We start from the raw sequence: 12,024 nt of genomic DNA, 5'->3' as shown, positions 1-12,024 counted from the left end.
GAGAAGGAGCCAGAACACACTTGAGGCCAGACAGGACGTGCTCCTGTGTGTACAGCTCAGGGTGCTGCCAGGGCTCTGTCCTGAGAAACCAGGTATCTCAGACCCATCCTCAGACGGTGGCTTGCCTCCCTTCAGAGCGACGAGACGACCAAGCTCGGGACAACGGTACTGGTCATGCCACTTCACTGTGTGCGAGGAAACACATCCAGAGTCCATTTGGCTAATATAAGACAAAGATAAAATAAACGGTGGATTGGGGAGAAAGGGCCAAAGTTTGCTTTCCTTGGTGGTTAGGTAACATGTAATGCCAAACACAGCCACACTGTGCATATCAGGGGGCTGTGTGTCCTTCTCGGGTGACACAGGAAAACCACTCGAGCTTTCCTGCTGGGTCCACACTATCACAGAGCCTGTGATGAACACAGTGTCCCCTGGATGCCGGCTGCATCTTCCTTGCTCCACACCCTGAGCTACTGGCCTCCTTCCGTGTTTCAGGCATACTTGGTTTTAAAGCTAAAAGAATGACATGATCAAATGTCAGATGGAGCCAATGGAAGGCCTGGAAACAGTCACCACTGCTGCTGTTGGTGTGAGCTGACCACCACTGTGTGAACTTGGACTTCCAGGCTCAGCTCTGGGGCCTGCAGAAGCCTGTTCCCTACCGACATGCCGCCCAGGGAAAGGAAGAGTGCCTGGGATCTGGCTGGGGGAAAGCCTGCTCTCCCAGGAAGGTGTCAGCCCAGCCAAACCCCGTCCCAGGAGCGGTGCTTCCGATCTGCTTTGGAGCAAGGTTATTTTCTATGGTGCAGAAGGCATGCAGACCTGCCCCTGCACCTTCCCCAATCGGGAAGGCAAGTTAGAAAGCCTCTACAGAGTACCAGCCTCTCTGGCCTGGCCCTCCTTCAGGGAGACTCATGTGAATGCTAGGAAACACACGGGCATCACCTCAGTGGGGCAAACGCCCAGGAAGGACGGGGGAGACCGCTGGGCGGAGCCCACCATTCAGGGTGGACAGCCTGGGTGGGGTCCTGGGGCAGCCAGCTGTTGCCTGTGGGTGCCAGATGCTTCTGCCTTCCTGGGCAGGGCCTTTCAGGCTCGCCAGGCCTTCCCCACTCTCCTGTTCCCATTTTAACGGGCATTAAAAATGGAACAATGCCTGCGTTAGACAGGAGATCCTACGACACACAGGCCGGCTGGCCGTCTGAACTCATTCTGCTGTAAAGTGTGGAAACAAGAAAGGGCAGACGCGCCACGTCCCCCGGGACACATCCAGCTCTTTTAATACAGTGGTGCCACACGCATCCTGCTTCGGGTGCACCATTACATTTATGTGTCACTCAAATGTTCACTTCAAATACACACACTCAGTTTCGGTCAGCACCCTGGGAGCCAGTGGTGCCACCAGCTGCCTCGAGCCAGGTCCTGCCTGGACTCGACACCCCGCAATCTGGCTTCCCTGCCTGGGCAGCCTCGTGGGCCAGCAGCCATTCCTTCACGTATCGTCCTCCTGTGTAGTTGCCCAGGGCTCCACCGCTGCAGACCACTCTATGACATGGGATGAGGATGGGGACCTGAAAAACAGAGGGCACCACCATCGATCGGGCTGCAATCACGAAGGGTCCAGCACCCACCAAGCCAGATTTGGCTGGCTGCTGGCTGCACCCCTGCCCTGTACCCCAATCAAGCCTCGTATCTCTGGGTGCAGTGAGCAGTATGTGACATGGGGCTGCTTCCTCACAGCCCCAAGACTCAGGAGGAGAAAACATCACCCGGGGACTAGTTTTAGCAGTTAAAATTCCATTTCCAAGATCTGGGGAGATGGAACCTCGTGCCACTTGTGAGCTCTAACAGGAAGTTTCAGGGTGGGTGGTCTTGACAGGCCATGTTCAGTCCAGGATGGTGATGCCACCCACTCCTGGTTTAGTAAATAAAATTTTATTGGCACACAGCCACCCCTTTGGTCCCATGTCATCTGTGGCTGCTTTGCCAGGCTAAAATATCCAATGTGGCTCTTTATAGGCAGAGCTGGCCAAGGTCCACACATGTCCATGTGCTTTGCCCTCTGGGCACTCAGAGGAGCCTGAGAGGGGCCAGTTGCCATTCTAGTGCCAGCCCATAGGCAGCAGGGCATGGCCAGCTGGTCTCTCAGTCCCAGCAAGGTGCCTAGACCCAGTGCTGTGGCCTCTCACAAAGATAGTTTGGGGAGACAAGGCTTCTTTGCTCTTTAGCCTGAGAGGAAAACTGAGTCCTTACACTCTCATCTCACACCAGCATAGTGCCTTCAAAGGCAGGCTGCCTGCCAGGGAGAATAAGCCATGACACACAGATGTCTCTGCAGGTGACCAAGGCAGCGATGCTGATATAGTACAAGTGTGTGCGTCTGCTCACAGGCTTGGGTCTGTGTGCTCTGAGCCACGTGCCCAAGCTCACCAGCAGTGTGAGATGACACTATACTGGTCCCAGAGGTGGGGCAGGCAGGAAAATCCCAGAGTGCCCTACTTGTCTCAGATGGCTCCCCTTGGAGACAGGACCCAGCCCAGTATTTTCCTGGCCTGGGGTCAGCGCCATGCAGATCTGTGGCTGACATTCCAGATGCCAAGAGCTCATGAGTGCAGGATTCCAGGCCAGGCTTGCGGCCAAGTGGCTGTGTTCACCACTCCTGCAGCCACACGGGCTATGATCCTGTCTGAGACTTCCCTCTTTGCAGCCCAGCCCACCAGGAAGAGAGAGGCCCTATTCTCTGCAGAGGGCTACATGCCTTCTCCAGCAGTGGCCATCAGGGGCAGTCTGCCTTGGTCCTTGTGCTGGTGGCTGGGCTGTGTGGACAAGCAGCAGTCCACAGTCAGTGGAGCCTGGGAAACTCTGGCCTCAGCCACTCTCACTCACAAGGGAGGGAGGGATGGGAATGCCCAGCTCAGCACCTTGCAGGTTCCCGCAGGTGACTAGCCTGTCCCCTGGTGAGGGTACTCTGATGCCTTCAGAGAGAGGGTCTGTCCATGCCTCTGGGGAAGCCTGAGCCCAGACACTTGGACTGGAGATGGGGGTCTGATTCTGGCGACAGTTACTGGAAGATGCTCTGGCCATGCCATTCTCCAATCTTGTTTTAATCCTAGTAAAGTTAATATATCTTGGAATCCCCCATCAATTCCTCATTTGGCTCAGAGTATAGGTAGAAGAGTCAGGGATATAATTCACAGTCCCCTGAAAACACTCTGGTCACCTACGTCTTTCTGGTTGGTAGTGAAACAGTTCACACTTAGCATACTGTGGAGAGCCACATCTACAGTTGTGTACCTGTCCCCAGGCTGAGGGTACACGTGTGCCGACTTCCCAGAACACTGGGGGCTCAAAGGCCATTTTTGCTTAAGGATCCCAGCAAGCCGTTCTGAGAAGAGCTGCCGAGGACCAATTCCTCAGGATGGCTCTGTGGCAGGGGCCAGCACAGCCCCATTCCTGTAAGGAAAGGTCTACGGGAATCCTGAGGGAACAGTCTCAGTCATGTGCAGCTCACTGTGACTGGGGAGAAGAGCTTGGGTCCAGCCACCAAAGGCCCCAGGCAGGTGGTGATGTTGCTCCATGAAGAACAAACTTCCAAGAGTGCAGCTACAGGGACAGGCAGCGTCTCCAGGGGTGGGGCAGGGCTTAGTGCTCATTCTGGAAGGCTCTGAGCCATCCTGACACAGGAAGGTGCACAGCAGGTGTCTGGGTTGGAGTGGGGCTATCTTGGACATCCCTAAGGCTCCCTAGTTCTGAGTGCCCTGCTGTGACAGGAAACGGCCATTCCCGTAGGACCCCACAGGCAAGGGTTCCCAGGCTGCCACTGGGACCCACCCGACTCCTGCCTTCTGCCCTCCCTCGCTCACCCCGTGCTCAGAGCTCTCCAGCCCTTGCCTTTCCCCACCCTCTGGACAAAGTGGGGAGATGTGCCGCAACAGGAAGCTGTTGGGCACAACAGTCCAGAGCCTCTGAGCTTTGCACCTGGAACCCTCTGCCCCAGGACCTCGGAGCAGGCCATCCTGTTGGCACCCCACTTGCCAAGTGTGCCCCTCGGCCCATGACATAGGTCCCAGACCCATCTTGGACACTGTGCTTAATGAGGTCGCTGGGAGCAGGTCCACTGCCGCTGTCTGGCTGGGCACAAAATAACCGGGAAGTCACAAGCCACTTGTAGATTCAAGCAGGAACGAACTTTATTCCCCAACCCATGCGAACTCTATGGGAACTCCGTGAGAACTCCACGGGAACTCAACAGAAACTCCGCGAGAACTCAAAAGTAGCGGGCAACCGAGGCGGCAGGAGCCGCCCCTTCTGGCAAAATGCCAGGCACCTTCTTGACCTGGCGGTGGCTCTCAACATCCACCTGTGCCCGACAGCCCAGCCCATCCTGCAGACCAGGTGAAGAGCTCTCTGAGGACACCCAAGCCAGGTATCAAACCCAGGCCACACAAAATCTCTCACCCGAGTTCACACGGCTGCTAAGAGACAAAATGTGGCTGAAGCCACTCAGGATTGCCCTGAGGGCTCCACGCATGCACTGCCTCTTCTCCGAGTGGTGGTGGGACCTCGTGGGCTGGTGGCCTGGGCTGGCAGATGATGGGGCCTGGCTTCTCCCACCTCACAGAACTTGGCCTGGTTTGACTAGAAATTGTGGGTTAGCATGTGGCATGCAGCAGCTAACCCCAACCTTCTTGGAAGGAGCGGCAGAAAACACTGAGAATAGATACTTACCCTGATGGCTTTCACCAAACATAGCAGTCACTTTAAAAAGTAGTTCAAGGACAGTATAGATAATACCCAGTTCTTAGTTTTGACTGAAAAAGAGGTAGGTGTGTAACTCCATCTAGTTTATAAACATTCAGGCACAATTCCAAGCTCTTACCTACCAGCAGATTTCACAACTGAGCTTTGATTTTTTTTCTCTCCCTCTTGATGAGCTATGAGATTATGGAATCGAGTAAGATGAGCCACCCCCTCCCTCTTCAGTGTATCAATACAGACACTGGGACGGATGGCACAGAGCAATTATGTGACAGCTAGGGCCAGTCTCTGTCTCAAGTATGCACGGATAGGGAGCAGGTGACCTACCAAACGTTACCACTTGAAACAGGGACACTGCTTCTCATCAGTTTTGGTGGCAGGTTTCCGACTATTACAACAATGAAACCCACTAAAATTTATTGGGACCCTGAGGGCATTTTCAAAGGATCTGCACCCTCTCCGCTCTCTTCTTTAAAGCCTGCACTGCATAAAATGTAATTTTTATCAATAAGCAAGAAGCTCATAATATCACAGCTGCATTGAAATCTTCATGCTGTGAAATCTAATTCATCCAATACACGAATCCATCACTTACGCAGACCCTTTCTCAAATGCTATAAAACTTCCAAACCCATAGATTTGTCTCCAACAAAAATAACATGAAGGGGCCTTTCAATCAATAATGGAATCCCTCTGATTCTGGAACTGGCTGAGTATTTCTTCCAACTTCGCCTTTGTTCTTCTGGGCAGAGCCCACAAGGGAAAAAGCTTGTTTTCACTCGCAGCCTCATCAATACCTAAATCCTGGTGAACAAGTGACACGGAGAAGCTGTAATCAATAGCTCCCTGTGCGTTTTTTTCTTCTGGTCAAATGGTTCAGCTCCACTGACAACCCTGACACTTAGAACATGATGCTAAATCTTTATCAACAGCCATCTGGGTGGCTGGCAGAACAGGACTCGGGGGTCATCGACGCTCATGGCGATCTGCGAGCAAACTCTCTCCTCAGGAATGCATTTGTTTAAAAAAGGTGGGAAACTCTCGAGCTTGTATCGATTGCCTCCGAACTGCATTTAGCAAATTCTGTTTCAGGATGGAACGGAAGGGGGCGTCGTGGAGGGAAGGCAGATTCTTCAATTCTCGTCATAGGCAACTGACCATCCTCTGGTGCAGGGTGGGGTACCACCTACCTCGAAGGTGGCAGGTCCTGCCTGGAAAACTTGGGACAACTCAAGCTCTAAAATGGAGGTGACTCCCACACCACAAAACCCATCCCCTACTCTGGATGGGGGTGGTGGGGAGACAAACCCATGCCAAAGACCAGTGCCGTGACATGCACTGGTCCTGTTTTCGGAGAGCCACCGAAGGAATGGTTGCCGGAAGAGCTTCCCGGTGTAACACTCCGAATCCCCTTTCTATTCTCCAGTGCACAACTGTTGTGCTGAGCCTGATGTGGGACGGGTCTCCCGTGAGCCTGTCTTGACTTGGTGGGCAGTGATATACACAGTGCCATGTCAGCTTAGCTAGCAGACATCCACTGGGGACAGGCCACCAGGCCTAGCTGTCTAGGGGTACTTTCTCCCTTAAACCTTGGGCTTCCTTCCGGACCCTCCCAGTCCAATTAAGGAGGCTTCCAGTGCAGCAAGGAGGGAACCTACCGCCCTGAGCTGCTGCACCTGGCACAGCTGCAGATTATCCTCTCCAGCATCTTGGGCACACCTGCGTACAAACTGAAGCTTCTCAGGTATGGTACCTGCCGGCACTAGTAGAAGCCTGTAGAGGGCCATGGAAGAGCTCCCCAACATTGAGGCCACCCCTAACATAGGAGGGTCAAGGATTCAGAGAGTGAGAGACAGGTGCCCAGAAAACCTTCCCTCGGATTCACTGACACCCCTTTCCTCGTTCAGCACATGATGGGGACATCCATATGTGCTCTTTGTGGGCATTAAGAGTTTAAAGCCCGGTGAGACCCTATTTTATAAATTTCAGTGACTGAGGCTGTATCTGAACAGAGACGTTCATAGAGATTAATAGCAGGGGAAAGCCATGCTGGTTTGCAGAACAATAAATGTTTCTGAATATTGCCAGGAGCAGGTCACTAAGCAGTCACAGAATCTCCATCACAGAGTGTGAGGAGGAACTGCTGGCATCACAAAAGGCAGGTGGGAGGTGTGGACAACCTGAATGTCAGTCATGGGAGCATGTTTTGGCCATAGATGAAGCCAGTTGTGCACACCAAGGGAGCAAGGAGCACTGACGCGTGCTATGGGACGGCCTCCACCTTCAGGTGTGCAGAAGGAACCGTACAAAATGCCCATTTTCACTGACCCCCCACATTAAATCACCTGGTTGGTTCTGCTTCCTGCTGCAGGGGAGGCCAGGGGAACGCACAGCCACCTTCTCTCTGGCCTGGTGGAGGAGTCCAGCCTCCATGGGGGAGAAGTCAAGGACCCACACCACCCAAGGGGCATGCAGAGGAGAGGCACTGCCTTCAGGGGACATGCAGCAACGCAGAAGGAGGCGTCAAGAGTGTGAGCATCCCGCGCTCTCAAGGGGTGTTAATGGAGCCACAGAGCAGCAGCATCCGAGCTGCCTCTCCTACCACAGAGCTCAAGGCTTCAAGATTGAACCATAACCTGGAAGAGGGAGGTGGCTTTCAAAAGCCAGGATGGAGAGTGGGCTTTGTTGAGATGTCAGAAACCATCTTCAGACATCTGATTCGGAAGCATTCCACAGGCACTGTAACGCGCACCTCCGTGCAGGGCCAGTGGTATGGCCAGTACCCATAGCACAGGCACCTCAAGTACAGGACAGAACACTGAGCCCAGACAGCAGCGGAGCAGCAGGATGTGGTGTGGTTCATGCGCATCTCACACCACACAATTTGGGGCATTTCAATATGGCAGAAAATGTCCCCCAATGAGGGTATACACTGAGACAACGTGCTCCACCACAAACCCACAGGAGCTGCCTCTTCAAGAATAACAATGTGTCTTGTGCAAAAGGGCTATGTGATTGCCATCTCCTAGAGACCAGAGGGCTCTGCCCTGGGGCTGCTGCAGCTTGTGGCAGGAGAGGCCACTGCGGTGTGAAAACGCCTGCTTCTCCCCTGTGAGCAGGGATGGAAACAGGTTTGAAAACACTGCAAAGGCACAGCGATGTTTTAAAAAGTGAGCTCCATCGGACTGAGTAAGTTCCCACCCAGGATGCGATGATCACGGCGCTCTCCCTGGGAAGGTGGCCTTCTCTGTCATGTTGGAGACCCTGCCGTTCAGGGAGAGGCAGACCTCTGGAAGGGGCTAACAGGTGGGGATATTCCAGGGGCTCTGGAGTAGGGTGGCTCTTCCTGCAGGCTATGTGGACAGGGGACCCTTAATGTCCACCACTGGGTTCCAGTCCTTCCAGCCCTGGCCCTCTTCACCTACTGCATGGAACCAATCTTGCCCACTGGGAGGAGTGGAGGCCCGATGGAGAGTGGGGTGGGGGCTAAGCACTGAGCACCCCCACCAGTGGCCCACTGGTCCTATGAGATCAGGACCTGAGACTTCTCTTGGTCTGAGAACCTGGTGCTTGGCAAAACCTGACTAAGACTCATAGTGGTGACCATAGGGAGGGGCAGTCCCGTGAGCCGCTGCATGTGTACTGTCAGTCTTTGGTGAGATAGGGTCTCATGCCCTGGGGGAGGTGGGGCCGCTCTAACACCCAGCCATCCCCCTAGAGGGTGAGGGCCACATGCATGGCTTCTGTGTTCTGTCTGCTGCTGTTCTGCACCCAGAGTATTGGTCACACAACAGCACCACACACCCCGCGGTGCAGTGAAGAAATGAACAGGACCTTCCATCACCACTCATCCGGTTCTGCCCTCTTTCGTGTTTGCTGGGATGACGAGGGACTCAGGTAGCTGGGGCGCGGGGACCTGCCCCAGGCGCCTCTGTCCTCCACCCGGGTGTACCTCATCCCTGCACATGTGCGTGGGCCCACCTGCTGGAACTTACAGGATTGCTTCTCATGGCTCCTCCCACGGCGCGGGCTGCTCTGGGGTTGCCTGCCAGGGCTGCTAATTGCTGGTAAGAAACCGTTTCTCCGAATTTCACAACCTTCAGCAGCTTCCATAACACCTGTCTGGTGAATGAGTCTGAAAGGAAGAATACAGATGACGTTATTTGTACAAATGGTGCCAGCAGCTCCGATATAAATAGCTGCAGTCTGGGATCAGAAAATGCAACGACACAAACAGAGGTGTTATAGTCAATTAAAAGCTGGCCTCTGCACTGCGTGCATCATCCTGGCCAGGCTGGCACAAAGCAGGGCGCGGCCCCTCTGAGCGCATGCAGGATGGTGCGCAATGCTCCTCCCGCAGGTGGCACGTGTGCGTCAGGCGTGGTTCAACTAGGGATCGCCAGTGTCCCTGCCAGCCCACCTACCGCAGACTTTTTGGATGGCTGGTTAATGTCCAACTCTAGCTGGGACACAGAGGAAAGAGCAGCCAGGGACGGGCTCTGTGTGACATCACGCAAGCCGTCCTTCCAGCAGTCAGCCGGCTGCAGTCACTGCTCCCAATGCCAAGCACCATGGCAGCAGGTTGGGTGGCGACCTTGGCAAATAGGGCTGCAAAATTAAAACAACTATCCCCCTTTTAATTGATTCCTCGCACGACATCAGACGCATGTGTGATGACCTGCTGCCGGAAGGACCAGCAGAACCCTCGACCACCTCTTGCCCTCCACCTCTGGGCTTTAGAACTGTTTCCAGGGCGGGAGCGCCTAGGGCAGAAGCCTGGCAGAGGAGCCCATTCTGAATCATTCTGTAGGGCCTTTCCAGAAGGGACCGCGGCTCAGGAGCACTGCAGACGGAGCGACGTCCCCCACCCCAGGGCTTGCAGCGCTCGGGGGCAGGCGCGTGTGAACCGCGACCACCAAGGGGAGGCCTCCTCGGGCAGGAGCACTCCAGAGTGCCTCCACAGAGCCCAGGACTCCCGTGCCAGGCTGGCAAAGTGCGATGTGGTTCTTAAAGGAAACACACCCTTACATGCATGTTAAATAATAAAAATCACTTCTTAACTGAAGGGAACGATAATCACTTCACTGGGAAAAAAATCTGTTTAGTCTTTATTATAACATTAAGCAAATTAAACATCAGCATAATCCAGGTGATGCTAGAAAAGGGTCATCAAAGAAATTAACTTTGTTGTTCATTAATTTACATGGATTAGTAGAGGGCACAAAGATAGCAAATGTGCTCTAGTTTTTTATGATATAATTTCAAACTGTACACCATTTGTGGCAGGAGGGTGACTTTGGGGTTAATCAGACTGATTTGTCCTTTTAATTGCTTTCTATTCAAAGAAAATTCATTAGATAATGTTCTCTTCAAAATTCATGAATCAATTTAACTGAAGAAACCGCATTAGCAGCTCCGGGTTCATTAGCACGGGTTGTGGGAGTGCTGAGCGCTGGGAGGCTTCCCTGGGCAAACAGACTGTTTACCGTCGCCCCTTCAGAAGGGGTCTGAAGTCACACTGCTAACCATGATTGTTACTGTTGTTACGCTTAACTTAAAGAAAAGGGAACAGGAGAAGAGGCAAGGTGGCGAGAGGCCGAGGCAGCCCCGTGTCACTTGGGGAAAGGGATCTGCAGCGGGCCCTCCTGGCAAAGCAGCAGCAGCACCCACAGCCCTGGACACAGCAAAACTTAGAGGCCACGCCCCGCCCTCCTTGGAAGGCGCAGGGTCGGTGGACTGTCTTCTGTGCTCTGACCTGGGCAAGGACGTGGCAGAGGTTTCTGGGAGAACAGACTGGAAACACACCCCAAACCTGTCCGAATAAAGTACGAGGTAGGGAACCCAACTGGAGCAGAGCCCATCCAAGAAAGAGAGGGGCCATTGAGCTCTCCTCTGACACATGATGCCAGATTCCATAGCACCTTTCCAGGTGGAACAGCATTGCATAACGAAACAACGGTACATCCACATAGGAGCAGATGTATCCAACATGCTCAGCTCATTGTTGGCTCATCATGGGAATAACCATCTCCGAACAGGTACACACAGTGTGACTTATTAGGCAGCATAGCTCAAAGAATGCAATACATCACAACTGAGCACATCTTATCACAAACGTATCTTAAAATTCTGTTTCACCCTGAAGGGAGCAAGGGTGCTAATTAGTTTGTGCACCTCTCAAAGGCAAAGCCTCTAGCCCCTGCCTAGGCACAGTCAGACGCTGCACTACACCAGCATACAAGCAGGGGCCAATGCTTCCCAGCACATCATCCTACAGTGTAGGAAAATTTGCTCAAAAAAACCAGCACACATCAGTGTGGAAAATAGAATTTGGTCTTGAAGGACTCCATGTCCTCAGTGGCCCAGTCATTTTGGGTGGCTCAAAGGACAACCACTGAAATACCATCCTTCTCCAGTATGGCTCCCCAGGGAGTGGGCCCCAGTGCAGTGAAAGGCGGTCTCTGCATGCCATCTTCTGGTGTTCCTTTCCTTTGCTCCCTACCCCCTTCTCCAGCCTGTTCCAGGCCCCAGGAACCAGGCCGTGTTGGTGTGGCTGGGTCTAGGCGGCCTCTGCTGCAGGCCGAGTTGGGTCTCAGAGCTCCCTCCCCTGAGGACAGGGCTGCTCTCATTCGGCTTGGGTGGCTATTTAGACACACCCTCTAACCAAATCCCCCTGGACTGTGCCTCACCAGCTGGGAGGCTGGAGGCCGTTCTTTAGCCCCAGGCTTAGGGGAGCAGTGCATGGTGGCTGGTTTTCCACATGTCTGGGAGTTCAAGATGGCCTGCGGGTGGGCCGCCAGCCAGAGTGGCTCGGATAGGGCAGATGGCACGATGTGCCAGGCACGCAGGAGGAGGAAGCAGTCAGGGGTCAGTCTAGCCTGGCTCTGCTCTGCTGATCTCAGGTGAGTCCTTTCTTTGTCCTGGGCATTTGTCCTCCCCCGTGGTGGCATCATGGCAAGAGCCACCTCATCAAACAGGTGCTGCAGAGGGGCCCTCTGTCAGCTGCCCTGTCCCTGATGCTCTTCCCTGGCCAGGCTGCAGTGAAGGAGACAGCTAAGGTGCACACGCCACATGCCAATGAGGCCCTGCTCAGGAATCATCCCAGTAGCTGGGCTGTGTCCACGCACTTGGCTGGCCACAGAGACCAGCACCCAGTTGCTGCAGAATTCCCCACCACAGTATCAGCTAGCTGGGATCAGGACTCCTTTGGAGCAGTCATGAGTCCTGGCTATTTGGCCTGATGACACCTGGCCATCAAGAGCAGCC

General features: G+C 54.0%; 1 protein-coding gene across 5 annotated transcripts in view; it reads right to left on the bottom strand.

The window, feature by feature from the left end:
* Nucleotides 1-1,263: 1,263 nt before the first annotated feature.
* Mgmt (O-6-methylguanine-DNA methyltransferase) overlaps nucleotides 1,264-12,024 on the bottom strand; it is a 234,236-nt gene continuing 223,475 nt past the window's right edge. For all 5 annotated transcript variants that reach the window (XM_077105380.1, XM_077105377.1, XM_077105378.1 and 2 more), the window contains 2 exons: nucleotides 8,754-8,893; nucleotides 1,264-1,571 (listed from right to left, as the gene is read on the bottom strand). In XM_077105380.1, coding sequence (XP_076961495.1) covers nucleotides 1,365-1,571; nucleotides 8,754-8,893 — 347 coding nt within the window. In that variant the 3' untranslated portion in view covers nucleotides 1,264-1,364. The remainder of the gene's footprint in view (nucleotides 1,572-8,753; nucleotides 8,894-12,024) is intronic.

Source organism: Callospermophilus lateralis, chromosome 15 (assembly GCF_048772815.1).
Source record: "Callospermophilus lateralis isolate mCalLat2 chromosome 15, mCalLat2.hap1, whole genome shotgun sequence".
Classification (NCBI taxonomy): Eukaryota; Metazoa; Chordata; class Mammalia; order Rodentia; family Sciuridae; genus Callospermophilus; species Callospermophilus lateralis.
This window is presented reverse-complemented; position numbering and strand designations above follow the sequence as displayed.